The 27,840-nt window shown below is 36.6% G+C and overlaps 1 protein-coding gene across 1 annotated transcript; it reads right to left on the bottom strand.

Moving 5' to 3' along the window:
- Positions 1-231: 231 nt before the first annotated feature.
- On the bottom strand, positions 232-27,840 carry ITM2B (integral membrane protein 2B). Its single transcript, XM_041731133.1, has 6 exons — positions 27,580-27,840; positions 6,211-6,339; positions 4,517-4,723; positions 2,713-2,823; positions 2,121-2,271; positions 232-978 (listed from the first exon to the last, which is right to left on the bottom strand). Exons 1-6 carry the CDS (start codon positions 27,694-27,696, stop codon positions 893-895), a joined length of 801 nt encoding a protein of 266 aa, XP_041587067.1. The 5' UTR covers positions 27,697-27,840; the 3' UTR covers positions 232-892.

Below are 27,840 nucleotides of genomic sequence, written 5' to 3'. Positions count from 1 at the left end.
GGTTTTACACAGCATCTGTCAAGGCTGAGTCTTAAATGTTACTTCAGTAGTATCCATGAAGAATCTAACTTATTTTAAAAGTTTTTTATTCTTAAAAAATCTACAATTTTACCCACTGTTTATAGCAAACTGAATTTTTAAGAAATACTTTTTTTTACATGGATTATCTTAAGATATAAAGAACCAAATAACTCTTTGGTTTTGTTATATGGGAAAAACAACACACAGTCCTTTAGTCAAACAACTTCGTGATATTTATATTCCATTGCACAGATATGGGTTATACAAATTAGTAACACAAGTTATTCCTTAAATTCCAAACATTTTCTAAAATATTATTACAGCAGATGTCTAGGATATTAAAACATCGAGGTGGAAATCATACTCTAAATAGTTAAATATGACACTGAAAATACTGCACATTTTAATTAGGTAAAATTAAAATGTGTGCTCAAGTGCTCTAACAAACTAAGTAGCAGGGCAGCTAACAACTACTAATAAGTCACTGTGGTCCATTTTTACGTATGCATATATATGATTATTCTGGAGATAACCCCTCCTCTGGAAAATGCGTAATTCAAACGTAAAAATCTGGATAAATGAATTAAAGAAATTTAAGTTCTCCCTAACACATAAGATCTATGGTGAAGTGTATTATTATCTATGACTTCATACAACTACTAATTCAAGATAAAAGACACCACACTTAGAAAGAAGAAAAGATTTTTAAAAGGTAATGGTTTTAATTGAATTAATGAGATGAAAAGAGAGTGAAGCCCTGTTTGCTACTTACATGAAAGAAGATCTTAAAAAATAATCACTGCACAAAATACAAAGGGTGGGGTTATGCTGCGATATTAGATTTTTCTCCCATAATATTTTTCTTGACTGTTCAAGGACAAATTACAGTTTCCACAGCAAATTTGTTCTCAAAATGCCGAATTGTAACACAATTGCTGACTTCACGTTTCTGAATACCTGTTTGGGAGGAAAAAAATTTTTAACTTCTGGTTCTTTAGTAACTCATACCCATCTTTATAGTTATATAAAGTTATATATATATATATATAGAAATTTTTTACTCTATATTCCATGAACTTCTATAGTTTGATTTTTTTAACACTAGAAAAAATAATTTTCCTCTCTTGTCTAAATATCTTAAGAGATCTTAGTAACCAATAATAATGCCATATATAAATTTATGACCTTGAAGATATTGGAAATATTCTCTATCCTGACTGTGGTGGTAATCTGTCGAAACTCAGAACTGCACACTAAAGAGGGTAAATTTCATTATATTTATGTCTGGCTTTTTAAAAAGAAACTATCAACTATAAAGATAATTTTTAAAGGTAAGAAATCAACCAGTAGGTTTCAAGTGACTCATCAGCCTGAGAGGAGAGAACATTTAATAAGTGCTAACTTTAATAAGTGCTAACAAAAAGCCAGTAAAGCAATTTCACTAGGTCCCACAATTCCAAAACTCACACCACATTGTATTCAAGTGGCACTTCTTTCTACAGCTTTGTCACATGTACTTTCATTTTATTTTTTACAAAGATCTTGAAAGGAAATGGGGAGATACGGTCATTCTTGTTTTTCAGGTTTAAGAACAAAAAGGTTAAATGATTTGGCGAAGCTACATTACTTGTGTCAGTGCTCTTAATAATTCTTCAGACAAATTCCCTTCTAATTAACCTGACTGTGATTATCTTAATGTGCTCTGAAAGGCAAACTCTTTGTTTAGAATCCAGATCCTTGAGCACACACCTGCAGAGCTTCTCTAGATACTGTCTGGACAAGAACTCTTGCATGGTGTGATTGAACCAAAGTAGTGAGATGCAAGGCTGGACTGGTGACTGCATGAAAAGTGAGGTAACAGCATCTCAAGGCACTGACACTTCACATTCACCTAATTCTCTCTATCTGAAAAGAGTGGATTAAGAACTTAAGAGGATTCTCCGGAAATCTAGAAATACTATATAATGATACAGTATAGTTTTGCTTTCTCACTTGTGGCAAGCATACAGACAATACTGGCTTACATCTAAATCTAGTTCAACACAATGAAGTGAAACAACAAACTTTTCTGCCAGGACTTTAAAGGTAGAAAATGTTACCTCTGATGGTTTCTCTGCGTTGCAGTTTATAAGTTTCCTTGTCATGGCACAGTCGGTAAATAAAGAAACCCAGGTGATCGATATTTTCAATGCGATCGGTGATAACCATGTGCTCGTGAATCAGGTATGACTGAGGCAAATAGGTTCCAGCCTACATTTGGAAAATATATTATGTGAATACCTCCAAACATACACTGAACAGACGAAATAATGCATGAAATTGAGGCTGGCAAACTACTGCCCACAGTTTGTTTTTATGAATAAAATTTTACTGCAGTACAGTCATGCCCATTTTTTTACATACTGTCCATGAGTTGAATAGTTTGCAACACTGATCTTATTTCTTGAAAGCCTATTATTTATTATCAGGCCCATTAGGAGAACTTAGATAATAATTTAAGAAATTGTATTTCAAAATATAAAATAATAAAAGGAAAAAACTCAAAACTGCAAGTGTTAATTCCTCTTTACAAAGCTCTTGGTTATATTTCCAGTAAGATGGGCACTTATAGGGCTAAAATCTCAACTGGGAATTCTAACATGCTATAACTATAACAGCATTATTAATAAGAAATATTCGAACATCTTATACCTTTATGTTAATAAGTAACTCCAGTAGGTTTCTAGGAGGCATAACAATGGAAGTGTTCAGTGGAATCACATAGCACTTATCCAGATTAAGATCTAAATAGGCTGTGAGTTTCTGGAAAGACAAAGATACATTTTCATTAGATTAATATTTATAACACAGGCAGCAGCACCCAGAGTTTTAAGAATAATTTGTATCATTAAAACGGATTGGCTTTAGAATATTTAAACCACTTGCATTTCAACAAATGAAGCATTTGGTGGGACAGGAACAGAAGATAGTAATGAGAGAGGAAAAATTATTGCTACCAATAAACACAATCTTTCTTAAGATTGCAGAGAGGGCAGGTACACGCGTATGTGTACACAAGCAGGGGGATGGGCAGAGGGAGTGGGAGAAGCAGATTCCTCGCTGAGCAGGGAGCCCTACGGATGCAGGGCTCAATCCCAGGACTCTGGGATCATGACCTGAGCCGAAGGCAGACGCTTAATCAACTGAGCCACCAAGGTGCCCCAGTAAACAAAATCCTTATCAGGGGTTTGCTTCTGTAAGTGATTAACTTTAAACTATTAAAATTAACTGCAAATACCTTATCACCTGATAAGAGATACAGTCAGTTCTCTCACTTATAAGCTCTAACACCCTCCAAGGTACCCATCTATTACATATAAAAACCAACTTCTCTCCTATGCATCCAGAATGGTATTAGTTACTATCATTCCTAGGGAAACAAATAAGTCAATTAAGTGATTTTCTGTGTTCTTGTGGTTCAGATGGACAATTATGGTTGAGAAAGACTGCTTCACAGGATGGTTTTGAGGATTAAAATGAGTTAAACCATGTTAACAGATTTCTAAGAGCTCAGTGTTAGCTATTCTTTATTTGTTATGGTAGGTTTATGATCTTGAAATACATAATTTTTCAAACTATTAACATTCATCAAATGCATTTTATCAGGCATGAAGTATTTGCAAAGCTAACTTCAATGATATGCCTGAATATTCAAACTGGCAAACTTCTATACAGATGCAAAATCCATAGGTAATATGTAAACTTCTGAATTTCAGAATCCTAGCTTAAGAAAACAGAACATTCTTGGGACAAAAATTATTGGGGCAATTTAAATATCAACTAGATATTAAATAATACTATATTGTCATGTTTGTTTTCTTAGATGTAACAATGACATAGATGTCAGAGATGACATACAGTGTTGTAGAAGAGACAACAGCTCAAGTATCTTAAGGGGTCAAGTGTCAGATATGAGAAAAAGAAATTAAGAAAAATGGTAAAATTCTGGAACCAGGTGGAGGATTTGGAATATTCACTGTTTTCTCACTTCATCTTTTCTGCAACCTGTAACAATATTCAAAATACTATGGGGAAATGGAGAATGAGAACTTAAAAACTGATAAATGAAATATGCAGAACTAAAAATCACTAATTTCTGAAAATCCTACATAGATATAGGAACATGCATCACCTCATATCCAAGCAAACAAGGGCATATAAGAAAGAGTAGCAATTACTAGCAAAGGAGAAGCAGCCAGGAGGTGGGCTTTCAAGTAGACAAGGCAAAGGGAACCAAAGTTACGATGGAGAAAAGGTCACTGAGGATCTGCTTCTGATAAGGAGCTCATCAAATTTGGACAGTTTATCTTGTCAGGCAGAAGAAACCCAAGGCCATTTTTCTTCCAGTAACAAGTAAACTCTAAATAGAATAAATTAGCAAACGCTGAAATTAAAACTGTAGAAGCATCATTTCAAGAATGTGCCTTCTTCTTCCAGTTCCAGACACCTGGCTCACCTTGTTGAAGTCATGAACAATGTTGGCAGGATCACTGTCTGCAAATTCGGGGACAGGCACACTGATAAATTCAACCTCATCCTCCTCAAAGATCTTAATATTTTCCTCGATTGTCTGGTAGCGGGCGGCTGGGGCATCTGCAGAAGGCTCGTTTAAGAGGACGTCATCTTTGATATACTTGATTCCACAGTAGTACACGTCGTCTGGCTACGGAGGGTTTAAACACTATTTCAGCAATTCAGTGGGAGACAGGTTTTTAAATGTAAGCATTACTTAAGCTGCCACCGCTATCTAAATAGCATTTTGCTGGCAAACTCTTACTTTTAGATGACAAGTCAGACAGTTTAATTACAGAGTTAACATACTCTTTAAGATGGGGTTTTGAAGCATTGTTTTTAAAAAAATGGTTTCAGAAGGAGAAAAGTAGCTGATTTTTCCTTTACTTTTTGCAGTCGACAAAAATAGAATTTAAAGCCATTATTCATCTGGTGACAAGTAAATCTGAAGAAATACATCAGCCTATTCCCACCTGTAGGCAGTCTTTTTATAAGAGAATATATTCAGAAATGAATCATGTTTTCTTCCTAACAGAATATACTTTTAAGACTTTTTGATGTGATTCATTGATTAAATGATTTTTCTCTTATTAGCCAAAAAAGAGACTTTTCCTGCAATTTTTATAGGAATATAGACAGTTGTGATTTTTTTCCTTCATATACATTATAATTGAGAAATATCAGATTACAGCAATCATTATAAAGACTGTTTTTTAAAAAGAAAACAAAGGCTAGGAGTATATAACAAAATGTTAAGACAAAAATACTATTTCTGGGGGGTGGAATTACAAATAGTTTTTTTTCTATATCAACTATATTTCTTGTAAAAAAATTGCATTAAAAAAGATGACTAGTTAAAAAAAAGACGACCAGTATTTCAGTAATGTCTATGAACATCCAACTGAGCATGAATTATATACACCCCCTAGCAGAATGTTTCATTATTTTAATGAAAGTTATTTGTCAAGAGTTTCTCCAAATTTTAAGATGTAAAAAAAAATAAACCTACTAAATTATTGTCAAGAGAAATATATCACAAAACAGATCATAAATCATGATTATCATCAGAAGAAAAATCTGTCCTAACCCACTGGGATTACTATTAAACACTCAGTTATAAAACAACATTCAGCCCAAATTACTTCAACATCATTGCCGAAGTCACACAATGTTTACGGGGTGAACCAATGGCTGGGAAAGAAGCAGAGGGATGTGGTGCCAGTGAACTCAGTATCCAGGAGTAAAGGCTACTGTAGGGGAGTCCAAACTGGCTGACAAGTTAGAGTCTATCAATATGATAATATTTGATGTTGTCCGATGTATTGACTCAATTGGCAATTAATAATACTATACCTTAACTACTAGAGTGGGAAAATGAAGGTTAGTCAATTTGAAAAAAAATCATACAATAATCTGTACTCTTTAGTCAGCAATGTGTCAAAAAATCATTATTCTGCTTTTAGTGACTGCCCAATAGCCTCAGCAAACCCATGTTCAGATTTTTAACCACAACTGAAACATAGGACTATCAAATGGCAAAGGCCACAAATAAAAAAATGAAGGCTTAGAACAAACTTAGGCCAATTTTTTAATATGCATGAAGAAAAGGCAAAGAAGTCCTTAGCATTTTCCACTTACTTGAAGTGCAAAATATTTGTACAGGTATGCTCCTCCTAGAATGACACCCGCAAGCATAAATGCTAGCCCGAAGCACATGCACCAACACCAGGCTCTTCTTTGGCCAACTGGTACCACTTCATCAGGGTCCTAAAATATGAAAAAGACCAACAATGGTTATATTTTGTCTCCAGTCAGAATCACAGAAAGCTCAGGATTCAAAGAAGCCTAAAAAGCCTAAAAAGGATTATCATTTTATAAACAAAGTTATAAAGACCAAAGGACTCGGGTCTCCAATCAAAATCAACTCAGGAATTACTAGGTGGTGGTGCCAGGACTCACCACAAGGCCTCCTGAGCGGAGGCATCAGTCTCTTGGGAGAGTTCTGCCTTCTAACTCTCAACACCTCTGCTATTCCTACCTCTAGAACAATAAAACATACCTTATAATTTCTATTTTCTGTGCACAACTTTTGGTGATTAAAATGTCTTCTAACACTTAAAAATTCAGAAAAGTCTACAACTTTGTCATGAAATATTGTGCTAAGCCTAACCTACTACAACTTCTGTGTATACCACATTGAATTATATAACTATGTATTAGCTTGCTATAGGGTAGTTCATATTTCACAGCATGTATAAAACCATTCCTAACAATATACAACAAAAAGTAACAGGAAAATAAAGGACAGAACAAATAATATGAAATAAATTATTTAAACAATTAAAGTCTTAAAAAATAGGATATACTTATCCAAAAATAATCCTATAATCTTACTGCCCTATCCTAAAATCAATCAATCAATCCCAGTTTTACAAAGGTCTTTGTTTTTAAGATAAATGCAGCAGAAAAATGAGAATAGATTCAACAGAAAAATCTTAAAAAGCCAAGAGATACATAATTAGTAAGTATTTTGATTCTGATCCACTCAAGGAAATAAATTAGCCTTAGAATGTCAAATGGGGTCACAATATTCAGTCCTTTCAATACTCCCTCTGTCCTTCCAATTCAGTCACACTACTCCATCACTTCAGATTTACAGCTAATTTCTGATTTGTACCCAGGTTCATGTCAAAGAGCTGACAAATGAGATTAGCTGCTAGTGTTACCTAACTCATGGTTCTAGATATATCATAGAGACAGCAAAAGAAAAACTGCAAATGACTTGAAAACAACATAATAAAAGATGTTCTAGTAATATATATGTGTGTGTGTATACATATATATGTACACACACACACACACACACAGCCTCAAGTATATGACTGATCTTTGCTTGGAAAACAATATAGGATGGAGTAAGGGAGAAAGGAGACTTGACCCACACCTCCACCAATAAATAGGATATAAAAAGAAGAAAAATTGTTATCAACAAGGCAAGATATGGTTGAGGCAAGAATACAGTAAGAAAGAATGAAAGCAGGGGGGTGGGGAGGCAGGGAAAGAAAGAAAGCTAAAGTCCTGTTTTCAATGCTAAGATGAGGAATTTCGACTTGATACTACTGAGAAAAAGCCCTATCACAGATGTCCCAAGCAACCAAGAACACTTTAAGGCTGGACGGTGTGCGACTAGATTAATTGAGGTTTTAAACACAGAATTTATTAACACTGTAGAACAAATGCCTTTTAACTTAAGGACAAGATCAAACAGTGCAGGAGCATTACACTTTGCTGCAGGTGAACTTGCCAATGTACTGTACATGGACATAAGACAACGCACTACAAAGCAGTATGTAAAAAGAATAAGCCTAGACTACCTTATTAAGCCATGTTAAGATACTCTATCTGTGAACAGAAAGTTACGAGAACTTCGTAAGGAATTATGAAACTTGAATGATAAAGTCTAGTATTTTGTTTGAGCCCTTGTCTGATATAAATACCTAAGGAGATAAGAAACAGTTCCTAGCATAAATAATTTTAGGGTGGAGGCAGGGTGGGGGTATGAAAATGACAGATGGAAACAGTCACTTCCAAACATTTGGTATCAGCTGCTGAAACAGTCAACTGTGCGTACAACACCCACCCTATTTGGCAGACTCCCTTCTCTAGTAGCACACAAATGAATGTATCCAAAGACCATGGGCAGACGCTTATAAAAAAATATGCAGCCCAATGGTCAAATTGATGACAAGTTTCCAGGCCTTTTAATATATCATTTTTAACTGGTCAGCAAACTTCAAGAACAAATTATAAATGTCTACCATTGGCAAAGAGCTGTGCTAGGCACTGGTATAGAGCCCCCGCCAAGAAAGAGATCATTTAGATCAGCTTGGAAAGTAAATACACAAAGGGAACATAAACATGGTATGGACAGAAGAATGTAGAGCACAGAAAAATGGATAGTGTTTGGAGCAGAATTCCCAGGGGGAGAAAATACTAGAGGGGAATGTTGAAGAACAAATGCTCATTATCCACACAGAGGACAGAGTTAAAGGGCATTATATTTAGGGCAAAGAATGAATAAAATCAAGGAACCAGAAAGCACATCTCCAAAGGCCACATGTGCTATGGCTGGAGCATCCGATATGATGGGGAGGGTACAAGAAATAAGAATGGAGAGGTAACTGGGGCAGATCACAAAGGGCCTTTACGCATCATGCTATGGTGTTTGAATTCTCATGTTCATTCAAAAATCACATTTCTGGACCATGACAGTTAAAAAAATTAAATTTCTCTAGGAATTTAATTTATAAAATGTTTCACTTATCTACAGGTCATTTATTCAGCACTTCAACAATATGAACGATGGCTTAAGAATTAGAAACTAAGTCTCTGAATTGCCACATTATAGACCCAAAATCCATGCACCACAGTCATGTACTTCCTAAAAGAGCTATCAGGTCCTCAAACTCTAGCTAATTTCTTTTTTTCCCCCTCTTAATTTCTAGTGATCATTTTCTACCTTTCATTAGAGTAATTCACACATGAATATTCTCTCCCCCTACTAGGCTATAAAGGTTCTTCTGACTATCCATTCATATTTATTTTGCATTACTGGTAGCTCCAAGCCAAGCTCAATACTTGGTTGGCACTCAACAAATATTTGATGAGTGAATTAAATTTCGATTTGTTTTTCAAAGCTTGGTTATTTCTTTAATGACCAATAAAAGTTACATCAACAGTCAGCATGATAATGAGGGGTGGAGGCAACATCAGAATTCATGACACACAGCAGATAGTGGCTATTTAGCAAAGAACAGCCCTAAGTACTTATTAGCCCAGTTCAACATTTATTGGGACCTATTACTTGCAGTATACTGTGCAAGATCCTATGGGAAATCCAAATGTGATTAAGACATGGCTCATGTCTTAAGCAATTTACAGTCAAAATTAACATTATTCATGAGAGATAAATGACACAGTATTACAATCTGAGTCATGGAAAAAGCATTAAAATATACTGAAAACAGAAAAGGTTTTAATTATTTATTAAAGTATATTTTAAATGATTAACACTTGATAAAGTAAGCTTAAAGAAAAGGCCACATAAATTAAGATTTAAGAAAAAAAGTCCCATGACCATCCCAAAATGTGTCGAAAATGCATCTGACAAACTCCCATTTATAATAAAAATCTCTTTGCTAACTGGAAAGAGGTGAAACTTCGGACTTAGACCATTAACCTTTCAAGTCAGAAATTATGAGGGCTGCCCACTAAAACTGATTGTTTCCACCCAACATTATACTAAAGAGCCTAGCTAGTACATAATCAACAAGCACAAGAACAGATATAAAGATTACAAAAAAGAACGCAAAACTATCATTATATGTAAATAATATCACTGTCTAGAAAATCTGAGAAAGTAAAATGATTCAAACGAATTAAAGTTCAGCAAGATTGCTGAAGATCAGTAATTAAAAATCAATTGAGACAAAGATTTATATGTGATTAGTCATACCATTGTTATTCATAATAACTCCAAACTAGAAACCACTAGTTTCTAAATATCCACTAAATGATGAATGGATAAACTGTGCTATCCACTAAGTGATAAATGAATAAACTGTGCTATATTCATACTGAATCAAAAATATGCTAACTGAAACAAATCCAACATAAAAGATTACTTACTGCATGATTCCATTTTTATGAAATTCCAGATAAGGCAAATATAGTGACAAAAAGAAGCTCAATGGTTGCCATGGTCAAGAGCTGATGAAGGGATTAAAGACATATAAGGAAATTTTTTAGGATAATGAAATGTTTCCTATCTTGATGGTGGGGGATATACAGCTTTATACAATTACCATAAATTCAATCAAGTCATATACACAGAATGGGCGAATTTTCTTGTGTGTAAATTATATTTCGATACAGGAAGTGATGGGGGAAGGGAATCAACTGAGTGCCAAGAAAAGTGTGTAGCAATGGTAATTAAAGTTGGCAGGAGTTGGTGTAATTGCTTGGAGAAAAATCTGGTGGTATCTAATAAAATTAAAGACACACATACAGTTTTCATTCCTAGGAATATGGCCCTAGATAAAGTTTTATACGTGTACATAAAGAAAAAGGTCCAATAATGATTACTGCAGAATGGTCAATAAGAAAAAAATTAGAAATAACCTACATGTCCATCAAGTAGAGAAGTATTATAGGTTCATATAATAATAGTTAAAATCAATTAGCATAGTTGATTTTAAGATCTCACACACATAATGCCAAGGGTTTTTCTTTTTTAAAGGCAAGTTGGATATTACCAGTATATGATATTTTAGACTTTAAAAACATATCAAATAGTACTACAAATTCTCTGGTTTTATATGCCTGAGTTATTTCATAATTCAAGGACAACAACAAAAATCAACAACAACAAAAAAAATGGAAATCACTCATAAACAGGGCTTCTTTGCCAGGGTACAGGAGTTTACCTAGCCTAATTTAAAACAAGTCACAGAGACACTTCCTCCCCTTGTACTGCAATAAAACTGGTACACCTTAAATTATGCTGATAAGGTAAAAGAACTCCCACAGGTGCTGTACAATTATCATCTCATTAATCTTCCAATAAAACCTCAAGTTTTTACCCCAGTTTATAAATGAAGACACTGAAGCACACGCTGGCCTATAATCACCCCTCTACAGTAGTATGAAAAGACACAGGTTTTAGAAGCATTCTTGCTTTCTCACTGCACTAATTTCTGGTTCAAATAAATCTTATCATCATATGATAAAGTAAAATTACTTAACCAATTTATTTTAAGCAAAATGAAGGGTAAATTCTGTTCTGGTACTTCAATTAGTTAAGAATTAGGTCACCTCAGTCAGTTCCCTAAGAGGCTTCAGTAAATGTGCTTCCATTTAAACTTAACTCAGGCAAAACACAAAGGTTTTCATTTAATTTTGATTTTGTTCCTATACTAACAAATCACTTCACATCCTCAGGCACTTCTGTTTGAGCCTACTTTATAGGATGAATGAAGACACATTTTTCCAAAGCTCTCAAATATACTATTATGCAATTATTATAGCCAAATGCAATCACAAAGCTATAGGAACCAGAATACAGAAAATCTGTCTTAGGGTTAGCATTAGCATAGAAAGAAAAGAAAGGAGAAGGGGAGGGAGGGGAGGGAGGGAGGGGAGGGGAGGGGAGGGGAGGGGAGGGGAGAGGAGAAGAGAAGAGAAGAGAAGAGAAGAGAAGAGAAGAGAAGAGAAGAGAAGAGAAGAGAAAGGAGGGAGGGAAGGAAGGAGGGAAAGGGAGGTAGCATAAAAATGCTTTAAGCATAAAAACGAGACAGAAATACAAAAATATCAATACAATTTATTCAACTCAAAGCAGCATGAACTACTTACTGAACCTTCAGAAATAGAAATTATTTAGAAACATGTACACTTTTAAAACACATTTGGCAATATGGATAACTATGGAGATGCACAGGCAGCTGCCCATGGACATGGTTGGTCAATATACTATCTTCCAAAATACAGAATTAGCTGCCAACGTTCAAAAAAAAAATCTGATTCAAATTTTTACAAATCAATGTTTTAGTTTTCTCAACTCATAATTTTTTCCCCAGTTTAAGACTCAACATACCAAATTCTTTTCTACTCTGTTGCTTCGTTTTGAACCTTGATCTTCATTTTCTGCTGTGACTGGGTAATAGGTCCTTCTATGAACCTGACTTTATAAAACCACCAGTCTAAATCATTGCCCATATTAAGGATTTTGACTTTTGAGTTTCAGACTGGATTAACATTCTGAATAAAGAACCTTAATATTTTAAATGACACAACAGGCATTCTCTTACAAACATCAAATCCAAATTCGGAAGGCATCAGCAGACCAAAAATGGGGACAGAGAAGAGGTGGAATGGGATGAGCCCAGAGAAAATCAAGGGTGGAGAGCTACAGGAATCCAAGATCTTTTCCAGACAACTTCTAGTTCCCAGAAAAGATTTTAAAAAGTGAGGACAGAAGGCCACTTGGTTGTAATACCATCTAGCGCCCCTGGGTGGCTCAGTGGTTGAGCGTCTGCCTTTGGCTCAGGTCATGATTCCCGGGTCTAGGATGGAGTCCTGCAAGTCTGCACTGGGCTCCCCACGGGGAGCCTGCTTTTCCCTCTGCCTGTTTCTCTGCCTCTTTCTGTGTCTCTCATGAGTAAATAAATTAAATCTTTAAAAAATAATAACAATACCATCTATATTCTGGAAAAGGCAAACTACAGAAACAAAACAGAGATGGAGTGAGAGTAAGAACTACAAAACAGTATCAAAAAAGAACATTTTGGGGGTGAGGAACGTACTCTGCATCTTGACTGTAATGACTACACAACTACACTTGTCAAAATTAACACAACCGTATACCCCAAAAGGCTGAATTTTTCAGTATGTAAGTAATACTCTAGTAAACTCAAATTCTTCTCCTTTTCCAACCTAAGAACAATAGCAGTTTTTTCCTAAGACCCAAGTAAATGATCCTAAAGAAGCTGGAAAGGACAGAAGACAAAACTGAAAAGATGGACAGCAGATGAAAAATGTCAGAATCCTGGAGGAAGGGAAAGAGTTGCACAAGTTTAATTTATGTCTTAATTATGCCATCCTAAACATGGATTAATAAGAGCACCTATCTCACAGGGTTGTTGTAGGGATTAAATAAGGAAATGTGAAATATTTAGATCATTGCTTGGTACGCAGTAAACAGTAAGTGCTCAATAGATAGCTATTACTATCCCACCACCATCTGATTTAGCTGAGAAAGGTTAAGCTGAAGTATCCACTGGCGTTGAAGCCAATAAAAAGCAATCTACAACAGAATCCTGAAAAGGCCAACTGGAAAAAGATTTACAGTACTGGAGGGCAAAATTAAATCACTTCCCATTCCAGTAAGAATTTTAAAACAAACAAACCCTGGTTATCATTTAAGATCCACTTAAAAATTTTCCAAAATGCTTTCCTAGCTATATCCTTAGATCCACAAAAGTTATGTAGGTAACGGCTCCAACAGATTAGTATTACGTAGAATACCAGTGCCCTTCATTTACCATTGATACATGTTCTATTCACCTTACACATTAGCTTTCTTTCGCAAGTATGGAGGCATCAAAAAGACGTGATGGAGCGATCTGTTCACTGATTATCAAATATATATTCTGCTATATTAACACAAGATCTATGGCTAAAAAGCTAAAATCTATAAAGACATCAACATCTGTCGACATTTTGTCTGGTTCACTTAAATTAGTAACTGAATTATGCTTTCTCATTTTACTTTTCAAATAAGACTGCTACTATCTCAACTATGGTGAAAAAGTCCATGTGACAAATGTGTCTGGCACACAAAAAGGAAGTCATTTTCCAAGTGCTCGGAATCATATGGATAGTAGTTATTTTGCACTTGGTTTAAAACTGAGAAACTGGGGTGCCTGGTGTGCAATTCTTGATCTTGCGGTTGTAGGTTCAAGCCCCACACTGGGTATAAAGATTACTTAAAATAATAATAATAAATAATAAAAATATAAAGTGAGAAATCAAGAGAAAATACAATGTCTATAAAACAAATTTTTCATTAATGTCCTTTTTTTGTGAACAAATCCTACAATACACAGCTGCAATACAGAAAAAATAGAAATGAGATTTTTAAACCATTGCATAATATTTTAACTACTGTGAAATATTATGAAACCTGAAAAAAATTATTGGCATTATATAAAATTGGCACAGGCCTAGGGTAAAAAAATAGGTCAGAACTAAAAAAAAAAAAAAAAAAAAAAAAAAACCTAAAATGCTTTTAGTGCTGGATCACAACTTAATCACTTTATATCATTAGGGACAAGCAGAGTATCTGACAGAAAGCAGAATGTTAATATAGGAATATCTTAACCATTCTCTATTCTTTTTTCTACATTTTTTAAAGACAGCCATTATTCTTCAAGGTGTTTAATCATCTACACTGAAGAGAACTTTCTATTTTAGGAAGTAAAATTTCAGGAGATTTTCTTCCTGCTTTTTTTTTAAGTAGAGCCTACTTAAGGCTCCACACCCAATGTGGGGCTTGAACTCCGAACCCTGAGATCAAGAGTCCCATGCATCACCGACTAAGCCAGCCAGGTGCCCCAGATTTTCAAATTCATATTGGTGAGATCTAAAGATATGCAGTCAACAGCATTATATAGAACTGTTACTTATTGTTAATCATAGCTTTTACTAAAGTGCTCAAGATAGATTTTTTCTGCCATCAGCTAAATTATGAGTTCCTATTGTTCCTAATAAGAATATCAACTCTTATTTTCTTAAAACTTGAAGTGTGATAGGAATGTTCTATTCCCTATAATTCATTATAAAATTAAGTCTCAAGATTAGAGAGCGGAAAAAAGCAAACTTGTTCTGGAATCATTTTTGTATAAATCTTGGATTTTAATATCATTCAATGAGATAATTACACATTCATATTCAAATATGAGTAATTCCATTTAAAGTGCAGAACTATATTTTTTTTTTAAAGATTTTTATTTATTTATTCATGAGAGACACACAGAGAGAGGCAGAGACACAGGCAGAGGGAGAAGCAGGCTCCATGCAGGAAGCCCAACACGGGACTCAATCCCGGGACTCCAGGATCAGGCCCTGGGCCAAAGGCAGCACTAAACCGCTGAGCCACCTGGGCCGCACAAAAGTGCAGAACTCTTCATAAAAGAAAACCCAAGTATATTCTTCTAAAAGTGTAAAAAATTTAAATGTGGAAAGTGACATTTTCTGTCCAAGTTTATTTTAAAGTTAGACAAAATGACTACTCGAAAAAAATTCCAGTTCTTGAGATCAGAGATATTTGTCTATCGTGAACATGTAAAAATTACTTTGAACCTATGCCCAGCACCAAGTACATGTACAATACACAATCAGTAGTTACTGGATCTTGCTCCCTTATTCCACCACTCTCCAGGCTCTTAGATCCAGGGGTGTTGTTTTCTTGTGACTTGTGACATTTAAGTAGGCTGTGATTAATTTGGCCTACACTACTGGTTGGTCTCTCTCAGCTATACTAGGGCTACTTAAAAACTGGGATGCTTAGTAATTTTTAAATTCATAATATAGTGTCTGGCCATGAAGTAAGGTGCCTCTGAATATGTGATCAGCGTAGTTTTCAGGGAAAAAAAAAAAAAGATAAACTATGGAAGGACCATGAAAGGACACTTAGTGCAACACATCATTTTACAGATAAATATAATGAGGCCCATAGTAGTTAAGTAAAATTATTTGTGTAGCATCTCAAGTTAATAAGGCCTGAATGTCCTCTCCACGTACATCTTAGGGAAGGAAAAGCATGAAGCTATTAAATCAACTATTTGACTAAATAATAGCTTATGCAAATTAATAGTAAGTGAAGTGACACCATGTCACAATAGGATAATGCTCATATCCAATCAGAAATGACTTAGCCTCAGCATCCACAGAATTCTGCTATCATGAGCTTACCTAAATTGAGCTACACTCATAATAAGCACCATGTATTAACTATACAACAGTAGTGTTATTACGTTGAAAAAATTAATAGGATTTTTCTCTGTTCATCAAATTACAATGGGCGGTAACAGGAATATTAAAATCATATGCACACGAAGTAAAAACAAAGGAAACTAACTCAGGCTTACAGCATATAAGCATTTGAAAGTAAATAGAAAAGGCAAGATATTAATTACAAAAATGAAACTTAAGTAGAATAACAAAGTCATGAAGCAAAATCACAAAATTGGTAGTAAGTGGTCACTAAAATAACTCACGAGGGAGAACTAGCCTTGGAACTGTAAAGAGAGAGACCAAAAGATGCTTCATGTACCTTTGTAGGCCATCCTGTCTGACCTTACAACTAGTGCTAATATGGGGTGCCTGGCTGGCTCAGATGGAAGAGGCATGTGACTCTCCATCTTGGGGGTCATGAGTTTGAGCCCCACATTGGGTGTAGAGATTACTTAAATAAGTAAATAAATGTAAAAACAAACAACTAGGGCCAATAATAATAATAACGTAGACAAAAATGGTTTTCATTTGTATCTATTATAAAAAGTCCACTTTCAATGTTAAAGGAAATATTCTACTAAATCTTTAAAAAGATATCAAGACAGCAGTTAGCAGTCCTATGACTGATTTCCAGTTAAATGATAATGTTTACCTCTTCCTGAAAGCTCAACAGAGTAAATAAAGGGATAAACAAATAAATCAATAAATCTTAAGCCAGAGAATGGAAATGAATGACCTCAAACAAACTCATCAATAAAAATTTCAAAAGCCAGAAACATAAAGAAAAAAAAATCTCAAACTTCTGGAGGGAAAGAAAAAAAAAAAACAACCCCAAAAAATAAATTGGTCACGTACAAATAAACAGGAATCAGAATGACATCAGACTAGAAGATAATGAAATAATACCATCAAATTGCTGAAAGAAAACTATGCTAACCTAGAATTTTATACCCAAATCAATTACCAATTAACTGTGAGGACAGATTAGATTCCCAGATATGTTAAGTTTTTAAAAAAATTAATCTGATGGGATCCCTGGGTGGCTCAGCAGTTTAGCGGCTGCCTTCAGCCCAGAGCCTGATCCTGGAGTCCTGGGATCGAGTCCCATATTGGGCTCCCTGCATGGAGCCTGCTTCTCTCTCTGCCTGTGTCTCTCATGAACAAATAAATAAAATCTTTTTAAAAATAATTTAATCTGATAATTTTTCTCAGATTCATAAAACTGTAGATCCAACACAGGATAAATACAAAGCCAATTCAATTCCAGGATGATAATTACTCTCAGGCATCTGGATAGCAATATGCCTAGATTACAACCAATCTGGATGGTAGACCGAAGAATGACAAATGAAATACTGCCAAGAAAAATACAAAACTCAGTAAGTTACCTAATAAGTTTGTAAATACACAAAGGCAATTAACTATACTGCTGTCAAAGTCTGAGGATGAAGTAGCAAAAAGTACACAGAAAATTAAAGCAATCCTTTTGACCCAATTATTAAATCCAGGGAAAATAAAGAGATTTGGAAAGAAAGGTATAGAACCAAGTTATACTACATTACTCAGGTTTAATGTTTATATCAATTACGATAAAAGCATGGAATATCAATAAAACCAGAAACCACTATAACTACACCTTAAGATGGAATGTTTTTAGTATGGTAATTTATAAGAGGTAAAATATTCACTTCCCATATTAGGAAGCCAGTAGGTGATACCTAAAATTGCAAAAACACAAACAAAAACCAACAGCAGCATAAGCAAATATATAGAGTATGTGTTTTCCAAATGTAGTCCAGGGACACCCTTCTAGGAGTTTCACAAGGTCAAAACTATTCTCCTAACAAAACTAAACATAATAAAACTAAATAAAATAAAATAAAAATAAGACATTTTTTTCTCATTCTCACTTTCTGACTAGTGTAAAGTTTTCCCAGAAGCTGAATGTATGATAGCACAATAGGCTGACCACAGAATCTGATGTGTGAATCAGCTATTATTAATAGTCTTCTACTTGCTATTCAGTAGAGAGTTGCATAAATGCAAATGTGTTACCTTTACTCTTAAAAATTTCCGGTTATTTGGGAAATTTTAATATTCATAAAAATGTTGCATGTTTATGGTAACTTACGGTAATGTGATATAGGTATACGATTGCTATTTTAAATTAAAGTTTTAATTTCTAATATAGTAAATATCAATAGATATAACCTACATAAATCAAAACCTCTATGAGATCCTCAACAATTTTTAAGAGTACAAAGGGGGTTTGAGACCAAAAAGTTTGAGAACCACTTATCTATAGAAATAAGGAGCTAGGATCATTATATGGCTGGGCAGACTGTCCTGAGTATAAGAAATCAACAGAGCCAGAATCCAGTTTGTACTCTGCTCACCAAAACCACAGAGGGCACCCTTTTTCTATTTTGCAGAAAGCCTAGAAGCTGGAGTGAACCCAATTGCCTCAAATTAATCTTCAAAGATAGAAATTAGATTAGTGGTTGCCTCTAAGGGGAGAGGACAGAGTCTAAAAGGACATGAGCACTTTCTCATTTGAAAGCAATGTTCTATCTTGACTGGGTTGTTATTCAGGTGCATATATTTAACATTATGGGGATCCCTGGGTGGCGCAGCAGTTTGGCGCCTACCTTTGGCCCAGGGCGCGATCCTGGAGACCCGGGATCGAATCCCACGTCGGGCTCCCGGTGCATGGAGCCTGTTTCTCCCTCTGCCTATGTCTCTGCCTCTCTCTCTCTCTCTGTGTGACTATCATAAATAAATGAAAAATTAAAAATAAATAAATAAATAAAATTACGTAACTGTACAATCAGCATTGTACTGTATATAACTACAGTGTAATTTTCAAAAGTGGGTTCCTCGGTGATAGGGCAGGACTATTTGTATTTTAAAACTAAGTATTGGGACGTCTGGGAGACTCAGAGGTTGAGTGTCTGCCTTCAGCTCAGCGTGTGAGCCTGGGCTCCCCACAGGGATCCTGCTTCTTCCTCTGCCTGTGTCTCTGCCTCTCTCTCTGTCTCTCTCATGAATAAATAAAATCTAAAAAAACAACAAAACAAAAACAAAACAACAACAAAAAACTAAGTATTATTTGGTAAAACCCAAAATTAAATTTACAGAATTCTATCAACATCCTTTATGTAATGGAGAAAGACCCACTTTTAAGTGAAAATGGATACAACTACTACTAAGGGTCTTCCATTACAGGAAGGACTCGTCAGCAGAATACCTTGGAGAGGGTGATTTAACAATACTGTTATGTAAAGTGACATGTGACATAGGGATAAACAGAAGAAACCCCAAAACAAGAATGAGGGGGGGGGAGTGGGATTTTATTCTAATAGATAGGAATGGAGGAAATGCATTAATATTTAACTAGTTTCTATGTAGCAGGCACTGTGAATATCATCCCAACAACACTCTAGGACTGGTGCCACCAGTCTTTGCAAATGAGGGAACAGAGATGTGGGGAAGTCTCCTGACTTGTCCAAGTTACCAGATCCAGGTTACAACATGAACTTTTGCCAGTAGGATCTCACCCTATCTGAAAGTGGCTTTAAGTTTGTGGCACAAGTCTATTAAAAAGCAAAACAGAAATTAGTAACTGCTCTGCTTCATGAATTTTATGTCTATCTTATTATCTTCACTTCTAGAAATCTTTAAGTTTACTTAAAACAAGTGACATCTGCAAAGCTGAATCAAAGCCAACAGGAAAACTAGACAGATGCTGCATTTGCTCTCGCATCACACGGCTGTTTAACAATCTGAGGAATGCCAAATCCTGTGACACTTGTAGTAGTTGTAAGTAATAGTAATGGTAGGAGTAATAACTGCAGCTAATGTCCACTGAGTCTTTTTTTTTTTTTAATGGGAGAAAGGAGGTGGGGAAGGGCAGAGAGAGAGAGAGAATCTTAAGCAGGTTCCATGGGCCAGCACAAGGAGCACGAAACAGACTCGATCTCAACCCTGAGATCATGACCCAAGCTAAAATCAAGAATCAGCGGCTTCTGGCGGTGAGCCACCCAGGTACCCTAATGTCTACTGGGTCTTACTCTCACCCTATTGTAGGCACGGTGAGGAACTTTTTACAGTTCATGATATTCCTCATTTTGCTGAAGGAGAAACTGAGACAGAGCTGAAGTCACTTACCCCATGTGTCACAGTTAAGTGGCAGAGACAGGATTTAAACCATAAAGTAGGGATCCCTGGGTGGCGCAGCGGTTTGGCGCCTTCCTTTGGCCCAGGGCACGATCCTGGAGACCCGGGATCGAATCCCACGTCGGGGTCCCGGTGCATGGAGCCTGCTTCTCCCTCTGCCTGTGTCTCTGCCTCTCTCTCTATCTCTGTGACTATCATAAATAAAATAAAATAAAATTCTTAAAAAAAAATAAAAATAAAAAAAGAATAAACCATAAAGTAGAACTGCATAGTCCGAGTTTCAGGAAGTTGACAATACTGCTTCTTGAGCTGTACCTCTTTACTGAGCAAGGGGATTGGGGCAAAAGGGAGAAATTGGTTGATCCTCCCCCCTCCAGCCATTTAAAAATGTAAAAATAACTCTTTGCTCGTGGACCCTACAAAAACAAGCAGCAGGCCACATCTGGACATGTGGGCCATAATTTGCCAGCTGGGCTCTCCACTGTTAGGGAGATTCAAACAGTGGCCCACGTCAGGCCGTCAGTATTTTTACCTGAAATTCCTGTGTAAGTCAGGTGTGAATACTTAAAACTCAAGTTTCAAGTAAAAACCCCATTTCTAGCTTGCCTTTAAAGACTGGAGAACTAAACAATACTGGATCTTCCTTTTTTCTTTTTAATGAAAAATAAATATTTAAATCGTGGGGATCCCTGGGTGGCTCAGCAGTTTAGCACCTGCCTTCAGCCCAGGGCGTGATCCTGGAGTTCTGGGATCGAGTCCCACATCGGGCTCCCTGCCTGGAGCCTGCTTCTCCCTCTGCCTGTGTCTCTGCCTCTCTCTGTGTCTCTCAGGAATAAATAAATAAAAATCTTTAAAATATATATATATTTAAATCAGCTTCACTGATTCTGCTTGGGCCCCGGGGGCCTTGAGTTTCCCATCTCTGCTTAACAGCCTAGCACTGCCCTGGCTAACGCTGAGAGCTTGCTTGGGAAGCAAGGAAAAAATGAACTGAAGGAGAAAGCTATAAATTGAAAGGTAAGAACTGGTAGAGTAAGGTATACTGCAGAACAGAAATGCTACAAAGGTTGGCTGAGAATTTTAAGAAATGCTGATGCAGACAGACTGATTCTGGGAATCAGCTTTCCCAGCACTAAAGCTCGGTCTTCTTTTGGATGCTGCAGTGATTCAAGTAATCACTTAACTATGCAACTTACCTTTTTGGGTTTTATATGAAATAATTTTAAACATGCTAATCACACTTAAAGCAGAGAAAACAACTCAAGATTTAAGCTTTATTCTTTATACATTCTGCAAAATAGACCAACTTTTAAAATTTTTGGCATTAAAACAATCTTCCAAATATACAGAAGTCCATCAAAACCTAGTTTCTTAAAGCATGAAATTCAACTGTCAATAAGTTTATGCAAATATTTTAAAATCTCCAAGTACTGATTGATATTTAACACCATAATTCATGTCTATTTCCCAAATAAATTCCCTAGATATCTAACTCAAAAGTGTATTTATAAGTTAGGCAAATTTTATTTATATTCATTTCTGATACATGTACATATATATATACATTTGCTCTAAGTCATACAATTACTGCTGGGAGCTTATTAATACTAAAAGACATTAAATGAAAAATTAAAGTATTCCTCTATTATAAAAATAAGAGTAAGTTCTTCATTTCTATAACTCAAGATTAAGGTTCTTCTGCTTAAGAATAAAGTCTATGTTCATTCTTACGGATTTTTCCCCAAATGGTAGAATTATAGAAATAGTTCATAAAGTTCCTTCCTCCCCTCAAATCAATTAAAGAGCTTTATAGAAATCTTTAATTGTTGAAAATAATTTTGTTCATTCAATTGTTGGTAACATATGAAAGAGGATTATAATATTATAGCTATCTTTAGCCATCAAGAATATGTACCATAAACACTAATTAAAGGGGATAATCACAATTAAATGATTTTTTAATGATGTTCTTAGGTCATATCTGCAATAAAATTTCTAATTTTCAACTTTCAGCCATCTACCCTGTAAAAGACATTCACTGTTGTGCAAAGAAAATGGGAGCCAGGAAATAACTTTATACATAAGCTTCTTGAAGAACTAGCTCCACTGTCACTATCTTCTGTATCATTTGGACAAAAACCACCTCATTGAGAAATTCCGAATTGTCAAATCTTTAAACAGGCAGCAGTTATGACCTGAAAGTTCTTTGATGGCAAAGTCTTAACTCCTCCAGTCTGCATTCTAATAAAAATTCCCAAGTTAACCTAAGAGTTTAAGAGGATGAATTCATCAATATTGTATTTGAAAAGACCTAAATATCGTCTGGATCTGCCTCTACTGGCACTATGATATACAAAGCAATCCAAGTAACTTTAGTTATAATATGAATTCAGAAAGTATTTCTTCTTGGAAAAAAAAAAAAAAAAAGACACCCCAGATATTTAAATTATGGTGATAGAACAAGAGAAATAAAATGTCCCAGAATGACTTACTACTTTGGATGAACATTTAAGGCAAATCAAGCTTTAGTGATGATATATAATCAAAACTTTATAAGTTAAATACTCCATCAACTTAAATAAGCCTGTGCCATGTGTTCTAAGAAATACTTGTTTAAAAAAAAAAAACAAAAAAACAAAACAAAAAAAAAACAACTTACATTCACTTAAACCTCTTATATAGCAGAGCTAAATTCCATAACATCTTATGGGGTTATGATTTTGCTAATAATATACTGGATTCTGTTTAGTCCAGACAAAATATGTTTAAGGTGACATTGTGAAGCCCAAGCAGGTAACTTGTCCTCCAAATGTGCAACACGCAAGCTCGTCCAACCTTTGTCCACTCTCCGCAGCAGCAGCAGCAGCAGCAGCAGCAGAGGCAGGAACCCGTGAGGGACGCACATGCAGGGTTAGGAGCACCCAGCCTGCCAACTCACGTGCTATGCACAGGAGCAATAAATTTATCTCCCAGGATGGAACCCTTCACACATCAGCTATCAATACTCTCAGGGAGAACCAAAATGTAAGGACTCTAAGTTTCTACTGGCCACTGTTTACAAACACTAAATTACACAACTAGGTAATGATATGTACTTCCTTTAAAAAGAACCAAGCTTCCAATCTCTTCTCTAAAGGTCAACGCATTTCAGTAAATGTCATCATATATTGTTCCTTCTTATCCCCAATCCCCCACCCCCCCCAAAAAAAACAAAACAAAAAAAACCGCACAGACACCAAAAAGCTAAATTACTAAGCCCATCATTCCTATGTATGCATACAGGAAATACCAGAAAGTGTAAGGAACTAGGGTCCAAAGAGCCCTGTTGTAATGGGTAACTCAAAACTTAACTGGGTTAGTAGTCCTGTACTTTTTTTCTCTCACTTCCATCCGGCCCCATCTTCTCTCCTACACAAGCACTTTCCTTTTCTCTCCCTTTAACCTGTACAATTACAATGCAAGGCAGAGGAGCGGCAACACTGTATTTCCACAGTAAGGCTTGCAGGGATACCTATGAAGCAAATTTAAGCTTTCTGGGTCTTGATATGGGGAAAGGTGTTTCATAATCAGGCATTACAAAAAAAAAAAAAAGAGCTGTTGACAACTACTGCTCTCAAGTAAGGTAACCCAAAATAAAAATTTGGTTTATTATATACTACCTTGGTCCATTTCTTTTTTCTTTGACCCACTGCTACTTAGTATGAAGAAGGAATGTAACATGCAAAACACAGGGAAGACAAAGCAAACAGTCTGGTTAGGATGAGGAGGTAGTTGTTATTTCTCACAATTAAAACAATTTAATTCCTGCCAAATATAGTTATGTAATCCCAACATCTTCATAGAATTTCAAAACTGGAAGAGTCTTTACAGACTATGTGGTCCTACCCTCTCATTTTACAGATAAGGAAAGTGAAAACTTAAGTCTAAGATCAAGCAGTTATGCAATGACAAAACTGGGACTTCTGACTCAGTACATTAAGTATTTTCTTTGATATTTGCAGAGATATAACAGCTTGCCAAAGCTCAAAGTTATAGACACAAACATGAACGAACTGCCGCCTGTAACATAAAACATGCATGTAATTTCAAATTTGCCTGTTATAAAAAAACAAAACAGAGATCTGCTACTTCCGTATATCTGAGCTTTGTGTGCCAGGCAGAGAGAGGAAGGGGAAAAATTAAGGGGAAATTGTAGGAAACGGAACAGTAAATAGCAATCTAGTGGAGATCATCAATAGACAGGACGGATGGAGTTGACAGCCACCGAGAGACAAGACTGAAACACAGGGCTATGGAACTGCTTTCAGAGGGTTCTCCACCTGCAATGAGAAAAGAGCTAAAGAAAGAGCAAAAGACAGGAGCAACACTGAAGTACCGGAATGTGTGTTACATAAGACAGCTGACTGGCGTGATCAGAATTCTTGGTGGTAGACAGAGAGACCAGAATTCTTTGGTAGATTCTAAGGTAGCAGACTCTGCATTTTTAAACCAGAATCCAAGAGGACACCAGGGCAGGTGACCCCTAAGTGTACATTTTGAGAAACAAATAGCTTTTAGACATTGTAGTCTAGGAGCCCTTTAAAGGTACTAAAAACTTCTTGTTGGGGAGTTCTCCTCCATAACTAGCCTCACTTTGATTCTCTGAACCAACCGGGCAGGCAAGGAAATGCCCCAGGGCAAGCACTTGGAAGGCTGATTCTGTGCAGAATCCGGGCAAACTCGGGGTTGCCATAAAGTCACCCCGAGGAGCTAGAGCACATTATGTAATCACAGCCCAAGCTCAGACCAAGGGATCAGAAGTTCCTTCACAAGGTCTGTTGTGAAGCAAAGTTTTCATGTACCGTTAAGTGACTGATGATTAGGATTCTACTCTTCAGGTAGAGCAATATTTTGTCACTCACTGAAGAAAAGGCGGCTTTGAGCTTTACAGCTAGAAAAACAATCTGTCCTTTTTTTCTCTGCCTATTCATCCGTGACGGCTGCGTGGCTACAAAGGAATACGCTGGCCCTCACAGCTCAATGTATTTTTATTTGGATACGGGATCTAAGAAGATCAAAATAGAAAATAATGCGCAGAGCTACCAACGGCTATTTTTCACAGCGGCCGTGACCACAAAATTTGAGTATGGTGAAACTGAGTGTCTAAAAACAGGGTTAACATTTCAGAAATGACAGAAAACATCAAAAGTCAGAATGTAAAGCTGTCTAGCAAATTAATTCTGACTTTTATCCCGAGTTCCAAATCTCCTTCAATACGGAGAAAAGAGAAAAGCCCTCTGGAGTGACATCATCCGATGCTTTCTCCCTCTCTCTCTCTCTTTTTTTTTTAAAGGGGAGGAACTATATTTATTTACAGGATTTAAAAAGATATATAATAAGATTAAAATCTCTACTACGTATCTGTGACTGTTATGACAGGGCACTTGACAATCTATTTTAGGTCCAATGAATGTTAGATAAACATAGAGCTAAGATAATAATTTGCTACTGGAATTATCCCTCTGTGCATTCCAAACATTTTCTTTTAAAACCGAGACTGTTTGCAATGGATTCAGAAAAACAGTACCAGTACCAAAACTCTTAATCTTTTTAGGGAATCAGCTCACTGTTCCTATTTCTTTTCTTTTTTTTCTTTTTTAATTTTTTTTCACTGTTCCTATTTCAAGGAAAGGCAGTCATTTAAAAATCAACCCCTGACGTTTTTAAGAACATTTCAAAAAAAAAAAAAAAAAAGTACAGACACATCCAGGGTAACATCACCATCTCAAAATTTTTAATAGAATATTACTGCCACATCTTTCAACAGTAATTTTCATTAAACTGTATTTTTAAAAAATTACACTTCTTACTCCCACCTGCACACGACTACTGGGTTTTTTTGAAGCTAAAGCTAAGTTCACCCTACCGATTAACAGGTCTTGAGAAACACTAAGGAAAAAACAAAGTCGTGCAACCTAAATAACTCCCACAGTTAATTTCTACAGGGTTGAATTTGCGCGGCCTCCAGAAGATCTCGTGGAAAATAGGCTGTGGGGCTTTCCTTTGTAACTCCTGAGCCCATCACAAGCTTGTTCTAAATAAATCATTGCAGGAATCCGCTGAAAGTTAGCACCGTTCTAGCTCCGCTCCTGATTTTTCATTAGGGCTAAAAGGGGGAGTCTTGTTAAGTAAATAAATAAATTAGGACTAAAAGGGGGAATCTTGTTAAGTAACTAAATAAATTAGGACTAAAAGGGGGAATCTTGTTAAATAAAGAAGGAAGGAAAGAAGGAAGGACTAAAAGGGGGATTTTGTAAAATAAATAAGGACTAAAAGAGGGATTTTGTAAAATAAATAAATAAATGAAAGTAAAATAAAATAATAAAGGATTTTATAATAATAAAGGATTTATAATAGAGGACTTAATAAAGGATTTTATAATTAATAAAGGAAAATTATATAATAATAAAGGAGGATTTTATAATAATAGTAATAAGGAGGATTTAAATAATTATTTTATAATAATAAAAAATGTTAAAAAGGATGTTATAATAAAGGGGGGTTTTTATAATAATTAATAAAGGAGGATTTTATAATAAAAACTTTAAAAAGAAAATTTTAAAAAGGATGTCATAATAATAAAGGATTTTATAATAATAATAATAAAGGAAGATTTTATAATAACAGTAGTAAAGGAGGGTTTTATAATAAAGGAGGATCCTATAATAAGAATTTTTTAAAGAATTTTATAATAATAAAGGAAGATTTAATAACAAAGGATTTAATAATAATAATAAAGGAGAATTTTATGATAACAAAGGATTTAATAATAACAATAATAAGGGATTTAATAATGCTAACGCTAACGCTAACGGCGACGGCAAGGGAGGCCCCCGGGCGCCGCGGCCTCTGCGGCCCGTCCCCGGCAGCCCCGGCACCGCGCTCGCGCCGCCCCGCCCGGCAGGTCCCTCCCGCCGCCCCCGGGGCCGCGGGGCCGCAGGTGGAGGAGCCGGCGCCGCCCCCGCCCGGGACCAGGGCAGGCGGCGCCGGGTGACGTCATCCGCCCCAGGCCGCGGGGTCGGCGCCGCGGGCGGGGGCGCGTCCAGGCGGAACGAGGCCCCGCGGGCGCACACGCGCCTCCCGCCGCTGCCGACGGCGCCGCGGCCCCGCGGAGGAGGGGGAGGGGGAGGAGGAGGAGGAGGAGGGGGAGGAGGAGGAGGAGGGGGAGGAGGAGCGGCGCCCGGCCCCCCGCCCCCGCCCCCGCCGGCCCGGCCCGCGGACCTTGCAGTCCACCGCGACGGCGTCGGGGGGGATGATGAGCGCCTCCTCGCCGCACTTGGGCTGGTCCTTCTTGGCCTCCTTCTGGGCCAGAGCCGAGTTGAACGTCACCTTCACCATGGCGCGGCCTGGGGCGCCCTCGGGGGGCGGCGGGCGCGGGGCGCGGGCGGCGGGCGGCGGGCTCCGGCGGCAGCCTCCTCGGCCGGGCTCCGGCAGCGGCTCGGGACGGACGAGCGGCTCCGCGGCGGCTGAGGCGGCGACTGC

This window comes from Vulpes lagopus, chromosome 16 (assembly GCF_018345385.1).
Source record: "Vulpes lagopus strain Blue_001 chromosome 16, ASM1834538v1, whole genome shotgun sequence".
NCBI lineage: Eukaryota > Metazoa > Chordata > Mammalia > Carnivora > Canidae > Vulpes > Vulpes lagopus.
The sequence above is the reverse complement of the archived record's forward strand: the minus strand, read 5'-3'. Positions and strand labels throughout refer to the sequence as shown.

Excerpts from the sequence above, each read along its gene's own strand:
- ITM2B (XM_041731133.1), bottom strand. The coding sequence starts at position 27,696 with ATGGTGAAGGTGACGTTCAACTCGGCTCTGGCCCAGAAGGAGGCCAAG. Across the intron at positions 4,724-6,210 it reads ACAAATATTTTGCACTTCAA|CCAGACGACGTGTACTACTG; the intron begins GTAAGTGGAAAA and ends AACCCTCCGTAG. Across the intron at positions 2,272-2,712 it reads AGTTACTTATTAACATAAAG|GCTGGAACCTATTTGCCTCA; the intron begins GTATAAGATGTT and ends TTCCAAATGTAG.